The sequence below is a fragment of the Rattus norvegicus genome, chromosome 12 (assembly GCF_021556685.1).
Source record: "Rattus norvegicus strain SHRSP/BbbUtx chromosome 12, alternate assembly SHRSP_T2T, whole genome shotgun sequence".
Lineage (NCBI taxonomy): Eukaryota > Metazoa > Chordata > Mammalia > Rodentia > Muridae > Rattus > Rattus norvegicus.
In genome coordinates this window covers 53,344,907-53,357,434 of record NC_141545.1, presented here as the reverse complement: position 1 = coordinate 53,357,434, position 12,528 = coordinate 53,344,907, and the positions used below count along the sequence as shown (strand labels likewise).

The following is a 12,528-nucleotide window of genomic DNA, read 5'->3' as shown; positions in this document are numbered from 1 at the left end:
GCTCAGGTGTTTTCTTTAGAAATTACCTCTAGTGAATGGGCACCAGCTCAAGACCGTGTGCTGTTCCAAAAACAGCCACCAGATGGTGATATGGCCTTGGCATGAAAGTGCCTGGGCAGGAATTGATACCTGATTCAGAGAAAATAAAACAGCCAAAAGTGGAGTAGACTCCCCCTTTGAGCCCAGACTTGATCTGTCCCTGTAACACTTGTTTTTCCTGCTGAATAGTTTCAGCCTGAGCCAAGTGGATTGCAAAAAGAAACATAAGGACAAAAGGGATCACCGCTCTGCAGAACCCAGGGCTGGAAGCCTCTGAGGACAGTCTTGAATCTCAAAAGTCAGACATCCGGGATGAAGGTTAGCTCTGGAGCTGATTCCCAGGGCCGTTGCATCTGAAGCTTGGTCCGTGGAAAGTAAAAACCATGTTTCAAGATGCAGTAGGCTGGGTAGTGCTGGTCTCTGGAGAGCCTGCCCAAGGCAACACCTCAGAAGTGCCTTACGGCTTTAATAATATGGTGGTGGAAAAGGGGGTGGCCGCTGCTCAGCACATGTTTTACTCATGTCAGGAAAGACTGACATCTACAATTAGCACCAGAAACCACAGCTGAGCAGGGCCACTGGCTGGTCCTGTGGGGCTATCACAAGAGCCCAAGCTGCCAGGCAGGTCACAAAGAAACGAGGCTGGTGGTGAGGCTCCTGCAGGAAGTGACCTTGGAGGCAGTCAGGAGTCCTTCTCGCTAGAAGTCTAGAGCGTCACATAATGTGAAGGTGGAACCGAGGAGGAGAATCTGCTTATTAACTTGGGAGTGAGGACAGACCCAGGTAGCAGTGAATTGCAGGAACAGTGAAGAGGAACTCGTGGGTTTATCAGTAGAGTGAGGGCAGAACGCTTGAGGAAAAAGCTGCCGAAAGGCAGAAGTTGCTCAGAGCCAAGATCACTCTTATGTGTAGAGCCTCATAGCCGCAGACCACTTGAGAGGTACATCAGACTAGGGGACTTGCTACAGTTGGGGTACAGATGGGGGTCTTCCAATCTCGACTCGCATCATCTAGGAGTGAAGATGAGTGACTCCATGCAGTGGCAGCAGCCAGAGGGGTATTGACAAAGCTCAAGCCTCCACCTCTCAGAGAGCAGGCTTCTGCTGCAGCAGCAGCTGCTTCATCCAGAGTGCAGCTTCTTGTAGAGGTCCCTGGCCTCTTCTGCTGCCCACTGGATCCAAGATGTTCCCTCCCAGTGACATCTCATCTTGTCCCCTTTGTCTTCACAGATGCTGATACCTAGGAGCTGGTTGTTGGCTGGAGGCCAGCTGCAGGCAGGCAGGTCAGTGAGGGCTGAGACACTTATGGCGTGGGCAACTATGGAGTCTGATGGGCCAGTTCTGTTTCCATGTTTCTCTTGATGCACCTTTTGCTCTGGGTCTTCCCAGGTTGTATTGCATCCTCATTCAAAGACACCCACTGGACCCAGATTCTCACAGACATGCCCATATAGCAGAAGGTATCACGAATCCTGCCCATCTGAGACCATCATCCTCAAAAGTAACATTCCACTCCAGAAAGGAATGAATGCCTGACTCGAAGCCCAGTGACACACTAATGAGGGGCCAGCACCAGGTAAGCACCCTTTTAGACCTTGCATGAGCTTGGAGCCACTCGCTCCCTTGCTCAGGGCTTGAAGTATTGTATTCCTTGGCTGCCAATTCAGTAATCATCTACACGAACTCCTTAGACACAAGATGGTCTTAGCTGGAGAACACCCTTGAGCTGCTGTCCACCCCTCATGGTGAGTTCTGTGGCCCTGGCAGTCCTGTGGCATTTGAACAGGGTTCAGGGCTCTGGCAGAAGATGTGAAAACAAAATAAAAAAGAAAGAAAGGAAGAAAGAGAAAGACAGGTGTCACTGGGTAGCCTGGCTGGCCTTGACCATGCTATGCTCTCACAGAAATCCGTCTTCCTCTGCCTTTGCTGGGGTTAAAGGCATATGTGGTCACACCTAGGCAACAACATATATTCTTTTTTTTTTTTTAAAGATTTATTTATTCTATAAGTACACTTGTAGTTGTTTTCAGACACACCAGAAGAGGGCATCAGATCTCATTACAGATGGTTGTGAGCCACCATGTGGTTGCTGGGATTTGAACTCAGGACCTCTGGAAGAGCAGTCAGTGCTCTTAACCACTGAGCCATCTCTCCAGCCCCAACAACATATATTCTTGAGGACCAAGTTTCGGAGTCACTCTAATGCAGATGAGGAAGGCAGATGAATCTCTGTGAGTTTGAGGCCAGCCTGGTCTATATATCAAGTTCCAGGCCAGCCTGGTCTACATACAGAGGCCCAGTCTAGTCCAGGCTACCCTGGGAGGAGGTAGATGTCAGAAAGACCAATCTGCCTCACGACTTTCTGAGATGCAGGGGACATTCCCCTCTGCCACCCACTCCAAAGCATCATGGTGCTCACGGTGCCCTTCATTCTGAGGCTTGGGGAGCCATGTGGTTGTCGAGCACTGACAGTCATCAGCAGAGCTGCTGTGACAATTTTCAAAAAACCTCTAACATCTGGCTTGGGGTCTATTGACATCTCCTCACAGGAGGGGACAGAGAGGGTCACTGACCTTCACTTTTTACATGGTTCTTCTTGCACCTCCTGGTCAGTTGGATGTAATTCTGCCCAAGTTGAACACAGCCTTGTGTTAGGGAGGCACTAGTGTCAGAGCTGGGGAGCTACAGGGGAAGCTTATTTATGGTGCTCTAAGTTCTCTTTTGGGTTCTCATTTTCTGGTCATGCAGCTGCTTTCAGGGCCACCCATGTTCTGAGAGTTGGCCCAATAAACTCACTGGTTTCCCAAGTTGGACTCCAGTGGAATACTGCTGTGGTTTGTCACTGGTGTCCTGTCACCCAGGCCTGTCACTCATCAAGGTGACCTGATTCAGACTCCAGTTCAAAACCCATAGTGACGGCTACACCAAATCAGATGTACAGGTGTCCTGAGCTTCATCTGTATGGGCAAGGGTGAAGGAGACCATTGGCCACCTCCTAACTCAGGCATTCATTCTAAGTTTTCATTTACTGGACAAAGGGTTAACCTGATTCTGTGTAGCGCTAAACACAGTGGGAGTCAAGTCCAACCCCATGTGGTAACTAACATGTTCCTGTGAGCCGCAAACCCGATGCACAAAACGTGGGAACTTGAAGGGTGGGGTCCATGCAGAAAACCTGACAGACTCTGGTAATAGGGGCTGCTGTGTCTAGGGTGGCTAGGGTCATGTGACACCCAGGGCCAACCGGTTACGGTCAGTAGAATGAAGACAGGGAGGGGGTTGCTGCAGCAGAAGTGCCACAAAGGAACAGCTCCAAAGGAGCAAAGGAAAGAGCTGAGCAGCAAGGATGGATGCCAGCCATTGTCTCAGGATGTCCTTGAGGTACTTTGAAGCCCTGAGCCCCATACCCCAGGGAGGGATGCAGGCAGTGAGGTACCTACCTCAGAGCCAAACAAAACACTGCACCACGGTTCATCCAAATCACGGCTGTATTTGTCTCTCTGTGTCAACTGACGTGAAGACAGACTGTTTAAAATAACCAGAGCCCACTTCGGGAACCAGGCTGGAAGGAACTAACAGAGTGGTAGACCAGCACATTTATGCTGGTCAAAAAGGACAAGCTGACAACACATGTACAACACACGGGAAAGCTTGAGAGGGCAGGGATGCAAAACCAAAGCCAAATGGGAACGAATGGATGAGAGGCTTAGTGGTGGGGAGGAAAAAAAAAAACCTCATCTCCTGGTAACAAACCTTTACACGATTGAACTTCTGAGATTCTGCCTGACCTACATAAATCTAGAGAACACTGCATTAAAATAGAACATGGGTGCAGGTTGGTCCTTGTGACTAGAGCCCGCCAGTCCTGAAGTCCACTATGAGTCTAAGCAGAACCCCAGAAGTGTGGCTCTCTGCAAGGTCCAACCACCTAGATAGGAAGCTCAGAAACTCCCTCCCCCCTCCCCCAACATCCCGCTCTGCCCTCCCAGGCGTGCATAGCTGAAGGATAGCTGTTGCAGTTAAACTGTTGAGTGTGTTCACGACTGACAGTGGAGTGGGTTTTTGCGACCACATACACAAATAACCAGAGGGGTTTCTAGAAACTTTTATAGACTGTCCAGGTTAAGAATTTAATAAGTTTTATAATTATATCAACAGTATTTACATTTTTTCCTAAAAAAAAAAAACAAGGAAATTCTCTTACACCTATGCATAATAGAATAAGGCAGAAAACCCAAAGTTTTGTACATTATTATTAATTATTATTTTAATATATATCTGTAACGTCGGTTCCAAGTACCAAGGGAAGGCCAGAGCCGGGCCTGAGTTCGGAGCCTCACAGTGCGCTGGACAGAAAGACTGTTTCTTTCCATAAATAAGACAAACCCTGGGGCTCAAATGGGATCCGAGAAGTTAAACTGCAAATCCCAACTAAAAATTCTTTTTTTTTTTTTTTTTTTGGTTCTTTAAAATGTCGTTAGAGCACAAAATTAAGAAAAATACAAAACCATTAAAAATGCTTGTCACTTGAGAGGGGGGAGATACAAAGCTAAATTTTTCCCAGTGACCTAATTGCAAGCTCGGAAAATGATGTTACCCCCAGAAAAGCGAAAAGTCCTCGACTATGTAGGCTGCAGCGTGGAGCGGGTGGCGCTGCTCCCGGACTCAGGGAACTGTGCTCAGGTCCCAAGAATTTAAAGTGAGCCAGCTCGCTACTCCGGGACTACCGCGCCTCCACCTCGGGCGGATTGCACGCCGGCGAGTAGTCTCGTGCCTCGCCAGGCCCCAGCGCCAGGGGCGTCGTCCTGGGACGGGCGGGAGGCGTGGGAACCCCGCCCGCCGTCACCAGTGGAGGAGGCGCACCGAGCGCGGCGGCGGCCGGCGGGGTGCGGGCCAGGAGCGCACCGTGCAGCGCCCCAGGAGCCAGGCGCGGGTAGTGCATTGCAGGCAGCAGCGCGGCGTCTGAGTCGGGGGCGCGCGCGCGCTCCAGCTCCTCCCGGCGCACCTCACGCAGGCGCTCCGGGCTGTAGTCGTGAGACTCGCGGTCCCGGTAGGCGCGCTCGGAAAGCTCAAACGGAGCGGGTCCCGCAGCGGGCGGCGGGGCTGGGAAGGAGCGGCGCGGCAGGTCCAGGCCCCGGTAGGTGTCGCGAGGCGGATCCCACACGAAGCCTGACGTGCCCAGGCCCAGGTGTGTAGCTGTGGAGTGCACGCTGACGCCCGTGAGGTCCGGTGTCTCGTCTTCCCTGCGCTCTTCCTTGACCTTAACGTCGCCCTGGGGCCGATCGGGCGTCTGTTTCCCGGACTCCCGACCCAGTAGGCCTGCCAGGCGTAGGCAGTCGCCCAGGGCTGCCTTGCAGTAGGGCGATGGAGGTCGCGCAGCCAGTTTGGCGCCATCCTCTTTGCTGGGTGAATGGTTCTCCTTGACCCGAGTCTCAGCCTCACGCTCTGTGAGGACCCCAGGACGGCTCAGCTCACCGGAGTCTCGCTGCAGGAGGCTGCTGATGGGGTGGCCCACTGGTGCTATAGGCGAGCCATGGCTCAGCAGGCGCGTCTTCTCCAGGAGGTTTCTGGGGACAACAGGATAGAGCCATTACCTACAGCAGCTGCTAGAAAACTGTTTGTCAAGTTTCTATGACCTCAAGTTTCCTACAGTGTGAAGCCTCTTTGTATCCTGAGCTCCTCTGAGATAGCCCAACCCCAGCTCTCTATACTGCTCTGGGTGGCTGCAGTAGAGCAAATTTAGGGGAGTTCTCCCACATGGGGTGCAGGTGGGGGAAAGCAAGGCAGCATGACTGCTCCAACCCTGGAATTCTCAGACACCAAGTGTGTGCAGCTGCTTTCTGTTGACTTAACCCCAGATGGATGGAGAGCTGCCTTACATTCATTCCCTTAGCAACAGCCTAAATATACAGGCCTGTAATCTAGTCGGCGAGAGGCTGAGACAGGACTCATAGGTTCAAGAGCCACTATAAAGTTCAAGGCTAGCCTGGGCAACTTGCCCTGGGGTCCTTGAGGGTCCTGTGGCAGGGATCTACTGCCACCCCTGGGCCAGGAGAGGAACCTGACAATAGTCCTTTACACCCACCCTTTCCTGGTCCCCTGCAGTGCAAGCTCTTCTCCCACATCTGCTCCAGCACCGGGAGCAGGCCAGGGCTCATTTCTCACCTAGCCCAGTCAGTCACAGGGAAGGCATGGGGGAGGGGGGGTTGCGAGGCAGAGGTGGTGGTGGTGCGGGGAGGCAACTCTGCTCCTTAGGCCTGGAGGCCGGACAAGGCCCTCTGAGACTGACCAGGGGCCTGGGAGAGCACCCTAAGCAGGGTTATGCCTACTGCAGGAACTGCATGGTTCAGACTGGCCTTTACCTCCTGTGGACCTTCCGCCTCATCTTCAGCTCTCAGTGCTTGGCACAGGTGTGGGCTTGAGGCCACCCTAACTGGATACTGGTGACCTCCTCTCCTACACTGACCCACACATCTGCTTTACACCCAGCCAGCTCCTTCCGTGTCTCAAAAAGAATTCACTGTCATCCTCAATTCAGAAGACACCCATGAGGGGCCCTGCTTAGGGTTTACTGGACTTGAGGGCATCGCTGTCTGGGCAACTCTTAGGAATGTCAACCAAGCAGGCTTTCGACCCTCAGCTGCCTGATGAAAACACATATTACATTGATTTTGGTAGCCTATACCTTGCCCAAATATGACTGAAGTGTACCCCTCAGTCCCACAGATGTGGGGCATCTGTGGAGAAAGAAGGAACCCTTAAGCTCTAGGTCTACCCATCTATCTGGAGACCCCTCCTGCCTTCTGATATTTAGGGAACTCTTTACTTCTGTGGTCCTAGGAACGGATGCCAGAGCCAGGCAAGTACATTTACTGGGCTATATCCTCAATCCAAGGAGGATTTGGGGCCCTGCACCCCCTTCTTCTCACCCTTTACCCAGCTCCTTTTTTGACATCTATCTCACCCAGAGTGTGGCTGCTCACCCGGCTTACTTCCTGAAACCTCTGGGTCTACGCAAGCTTTGTCCTCATACACAATACAAACCCCACTCTGAGGTTTTATTGGTGTACCACGTAAACTTGGTTTGAAGTCTTCCTGGTCTATCCTGCATTCCTCCCTCTTGCTAATGCGGACCTCTCACCAACTGTGAACCCCTAGAGCAGAGGCCTTGCCATTCCCCACACCAATGCATACAACACCCATACACTAAGGTTAGATCCGAGTTCAGTTTATAAGCAACTCATTGACAACTCAGAGGTCTTCCAACTCTCTGCTTCGCTTTGCCTGCCTGATCACTGTAATTGTGGTCCCTGTTCTGGCCCCCCGGCCCCCCACATCACTTTCTGGTTGCAGCTGACCATTCATTACCATAAGTGAGCTTTGCACTTACCTTGTCTAAGATGGGATGCAAGACTTCCATTCCTACACACTTTTGTCTTGCCTTAAAGTAAATCTGAAGACATTAGTAAGTCTGTTGACTGACTGGACCCAATACAAATTGGGTAATATTTTTGGCTTTCAAAGTCTCAGACTTGGGTTGAGGATTTAGCTCAGTGATAGAGTGCTTGCCTAGCAAGCGCAAGGCCCTGAGTTTGGTCCCCAGCTCCGAAAAAAAGAAAAAAAAAAAAAAGTCTCAGACTCAGAAAATGTCCTAAGACAGAAGGGGAACGGATGCGTCTTTCTGACTACTCCTACCCTGACCTTTACGTCTCCGTTTCTACATAATCAGGTAATCCCCCCACCCCAATCACCACCCCCAGATAGTTTCTCTGTGCAGCCCTGGCTGTCCTGGAACTCACTATAGACCAGGCTAGCCTCCCTCAAATTCACAGAGCTCTCTCTGCCTCTGCCTCCTGAGTGCTGGAATTATGCCTTTTTGTTTGTTTGGAGTCAGGCTTTCTCTGTGTGTATCCCTAGCTTTGAAGACCAGGCTAGCCTAGAACTCAGAGATCTGTCTCCCCAGCGCTGGGATTAAAGGTGTGCTCACCATGCCTAGCCCATCAAATTCCCTAGCTTCTCAGATGCTAATAATGTGACTGACCTCCCTATGTCACAGGAACGAACTGAAATACAAATCTCTTTGACAAAAGGTCCAACTAAGATCAGGGACCTCAGCCCTCCCGGGAGGGGCCGCATAAATTCCGCCCAGAACAGAAAGACAGTTCTGTTCCATAAGGTTGTTGATGGTTCAGGTGTGCCACAATAGAATTTTATCTCCTTTAGTGCCAAACAGTAACTGCTGGTCCCCTCCACCATCCCGAAACTGGGCTGGCAACATTCCTTCAGGAGGCTGAGGTTGCTCTCCAACTGGAGACAAACATCAGCTTTTTTAAAAAGCACCTTTATTCTCTTTCCTTCCCTTCTCTACTCTGCAACTCAGGAGAGAACTCATGCTATGATCCTGGCTACTCTAGGATCCTAGCTATTGTGGGGCCCGGCTTCCTCAAGCTGGGCTATGGCACTCTTACTTCTGTTTGTCATTTCTGCCTATGTAGGCCACAGGGTGCATCCCCGCCCACGAGTGTCCATCCACACTAACTAACGTGTCTTTGTAAAGTAAAGGGTATAATGAGTCCTGTTTGACCCTGGGATGGTGGATCTCACAGGGATTTGTGCCCCGGTTAGGGTTACTTAGGGCTGAGCTCACCTTGCAGAAATGTGGTTGCTGCCATCTTAGCTGGTGAACTCATTAAAATGGAGGCAACATGTGACTTGGCCACCATCTTTGCTAATGATGTCACAACATGGCATACAGCATGTGACCTTGCCACCATCTTGGTGAAACCATTTGGTACCAACAAAGAAACCGCACCATCCATAAAACTCCTTGGTACTGCCTAGTCCTCCTTTTATGATAAACTACAGAGATAACTAGTGAACCAGCCTGCCTCCATCTTGGTCTTGAAACTCATCTTACGATAAAGACAAACTAGATTTACTTAGGTTTTGCTTCTGTCATCCTGCCGATTTTGCCCAATCCCCATTTGGAAACACCCTTCCCCTGAGCTATACAAAGGTGTATCTTGCCATGTTCAATGCTCACCTCTTTAAACTGCCTTAAGAGGAGGCAGCCTGTGCATACAAATAAAAAGCTTGCCTTAATTAAGTTGTCCATGATGATTACTTGGATAGGTTGTTTTTTATTACATCTTTGAGATTAACAGTAACATCAGAAGTTCAAATATATATATATATGTAATTATATACAAATATATATGTAATTATATAAAATGATATTAACATTGTTAGTTTTGACAGTGTGGTGACCTCCTAGGCTCTTATGGGTGTGGCTTTGTTGAAAAAGTGTCACTGGGGCTTTGAGGTGTAAAAAGCCCATGCCAGGCTTAGTCTGTCAGTTTCCTAGTCTTTCAATCTGTCTTTTATCTTGTCTGTCTCTCTCAGCTACTTCTCTAGTACCATGCTTGCTGCCACATTCCCTGCCTTGATAATGGACTCTCTGAAATTGTAAACAAGTCCCCAATTAAATGCTTGCTTTTATAAGAGTTGCCACGATCATGGTGTCTCTTCACAGCAATAGAACAGTGACTAGGACAGAATTTGGTACCAGGAGTAGGGTATTGCTGTGCAAGGTCTAACATGCTGCTTATTGAAAGAACAGAGAGACTTTAGGACTTTAGACTAGAAAAGTGGTTGAACACTTTAAATGGTATTTACTGGACCATCATAGTAGGAACACTGACATGGTGCTGAGGGTGGTATGAATTGTGTTGGCCTAGTTCAAGAAACTTGAACTTGTAACTTAAGTACACAGTTACTTTAGTAAGTGGCCTAGAGACCACTTTGGCAAAGAATGTGGCTGCTTTTTGCCCTTGTCCTGAAAATATGCCTGTAGCTGAACTGAAGAGTTTTTAATTAATGGCACTGGCAGAGATTTCAGGACAGCTTAATATTGACTGTGCAATGTTGTTATTAGTGATGGCTCTTATGCAGACCTATCATGAAGAGGAACAAAGAGGGACAAAGAGATAAAAAAAGTTTAAAGAAAAGCCTGATCCTAAACAGAATAAAGGGAATCAGAACCCACAGAAAGACTCTATCCAGGTTAGCTTCCAACCTGTGCAAAGGAATCAAAGGGAAACAGGCAGTGAAGGAAACCATCAACGGAAGGAGGGGGCCGAATTCCATTTGCATCAAACAGAAGAACCTGGCAGCTTCTGTCGTGTGGTTCTGGTTTTAGAGACAAAGGGGTTGTGAACTCTCTCTCCACAGCTAAGGAAAGCTGCTGAGGCCAGGTGTATGTCAGGAGTGTCCCGGCATGGAGGCCTGGAGAGGCCATGCATGGAACTGTGAAGGTGAAGCTTAGATTGTGCTGGAGACTCCAAGATGTTGGAGATGCCATCTGTGGGGTACCTTCCACGGAGAGCTGCATGCTGCCTGTGGAACCAGCCTAAGAGAAAGGTATCGTGTTGCAGTCAACAAAGCTGGAAGGAGCTGGAGCTCTGAAGATCGATTTGACATCAGACATGGAAGATATATAATTAGGAATTTGCCCTGTGGGTTTTGGTCTTGCTTTGGTCCTTAGTATGCTCTCATTCCTACCTTTTCGGATGATAAAATATACTCTGTGCCACTGTGTGTGATCTGCTTTTTGACTTTTGGTTTTGATTTTACAGGGCGTTGTAGTTACACTGCCTTTTGAGACTTTGGACTGTGAGGCAGTCCTGAGACTGAGTCTATGGAGACTCGTGAGCTGAACTAAGTGCATTTTCTTGCATTGTGATATGGCCACAAGCCTGTGGGGGCAAGGGAGTGTACTATGGTAGTTTTAGTAAGAATTCACAGGTTCATAGGTGGGGCCTTGTGGGAGAAAATGTGTCACTGGGGGTGAGTTCTGAGTTTTCAAAATGTAGTCCGGTGTGCCAGCCTCCAACCACCTCCTTTGCAGATCAGGAGGAAGCTTTCAGCTACTGTTCTAGTGCCATGGTTGGTGCCAGGTTGATAGTGGACAGACCCTCTGAGAGTGTAAGCAAGCCAACAATTAAAGCTTTCTTTTACAAGACTTCCCGTGGTCATGGTGTTGCTTCACAGCAATGGAACAGTGACTAAGACACAGTTTTTACACAGCACATTTACTGGATCCTAAGAAGGACCTAAGTTTTCCCAGCCACATTCCTGCAGCCCTGGGACACTAACAAAGGGAGCCAATACACAAGATCTGTGGAGAATCAGAGCTAAACATTAGTAAAGCACAGATCCCAACACCATGGGAAAAGTTGCTCCCAGTGAGGAGCTGCTATAACAGCTGGGTCTCAATGCCTAATACTCTGCCAGTGTCTCCAGGCCTGGTTTCCTCTAACTGAGGTAAAATGTTCCTTCTCCTCCTCCAGTACCCTTTGGTTCCATACGTACCTGCTTTTGTTTCTGCTTTAAAGATCTTTATGTTGTTTCCCTTTCACAAAGGGAACTATAAAGAACAATCCCAATAAACAATCAGATTCGAAATTTGGATTCCTTAAATTGGGGTTTGGAGAGATGGCTCAGTGGTTAAGCACACTGACAGCTCTTCCAGAGGACCCAGGTTCAATTCCCAGCACCTACATGGTTCTACCACGTGGCTACAGCCTGTAGCTCCTGTTCCCAGGGGATCTGACACCTCATACAGATATACATGCAGTCAAAACACCAGTGTACATAAAATAAAAATAAATTTAAAAAATATATGTTCTGTGTGAGTATGAATACATAAAATGACAAAATAAAAACAAAAATACATTTAACCAATGGGATGACATGGATAAAACAAACAGATATGGCTAATGGCCCTAAACCTTTCTTTGGAAGAATTAAGAATTTCTAAATATAGGGCTGGAGAGATGGCTCAGTGGTTAAGAGCACTGACTGCTCTACCAGAGGTCCTGAGTTCAAATCCCAGCGACCACATGGTGGCTCACAACCATCTGTAATGAGATCTGATGTCCTCTTCTGGTGTGTCTGAAGACAGTGACAGTGTACTCACATATATAAATAAATAAATCTTTAAAAAAAAAAAAAAAGAATTTCTAAATATAAAATCTGCTTTTAAAGAAAACACACAGTCAAGATATTATCTCTTAATCCTTAATTCTGGTTCTATAACATGGTCCCCATTGCTTAAAGATATAAAATAACTTTTAAGAGGTGATTAAGCCTTCCTGGAGAGGTAGCTCAGCGACTGTATTATTCAAGAGGATTAGAGTTCAACTCCAAGCACCCACATCGGGTGGCTCACGACCACCTGTAACTCCAGTTACAGGGTGATCTGACACCTCTGACCTCTAAGGGCACCTATACTCACATGCATAAGCCTGCACACAGACACACCCATATACATAACTGAAAATAATAAAAATAATTTTAAAATTAGAAATAAATGGCTCAAGAAACAATTATTCCTACTCCAGGGTGCATCCTCCTTCTGGACAACTTCCTTCCCTTTAGATAAGAGGATCATGTGTCTATGCTTTTCAAATGTGCTCTGCATATGATGATG

At 48.4% G+C, this 12,528-nt stretch overlaps 1 protein-coding gene across 34 annotated transcripts in view; it reads right to left on the bottom strand.

Moving 5' to 3' along the window:
• Window positions 1–4,131: 4,131 nt before the first annotated feature.
• Window positions 4,132–12,528, bottom strand: part of Fbrsl1 (fibrosin-like 1) — an 88,082-nt gene continuing 79,685 nt past the window's right edge. For 30 of the 34 annotated variants that reach the window (XM_087578573.1, XM_087578582.1, XM_087578563.1 and 27 more), the window contains one exon: window positions 4,132–5,605. In XM_087578573.1, the coding sequence (XP_087434699.1) occupies window positions 4,762–5,605 (844 nt within the window). In that variant the 3' untranslated portion in view covers window positions 4,132–4,761. 34 annotated transcript variants of the gene reach the window in all.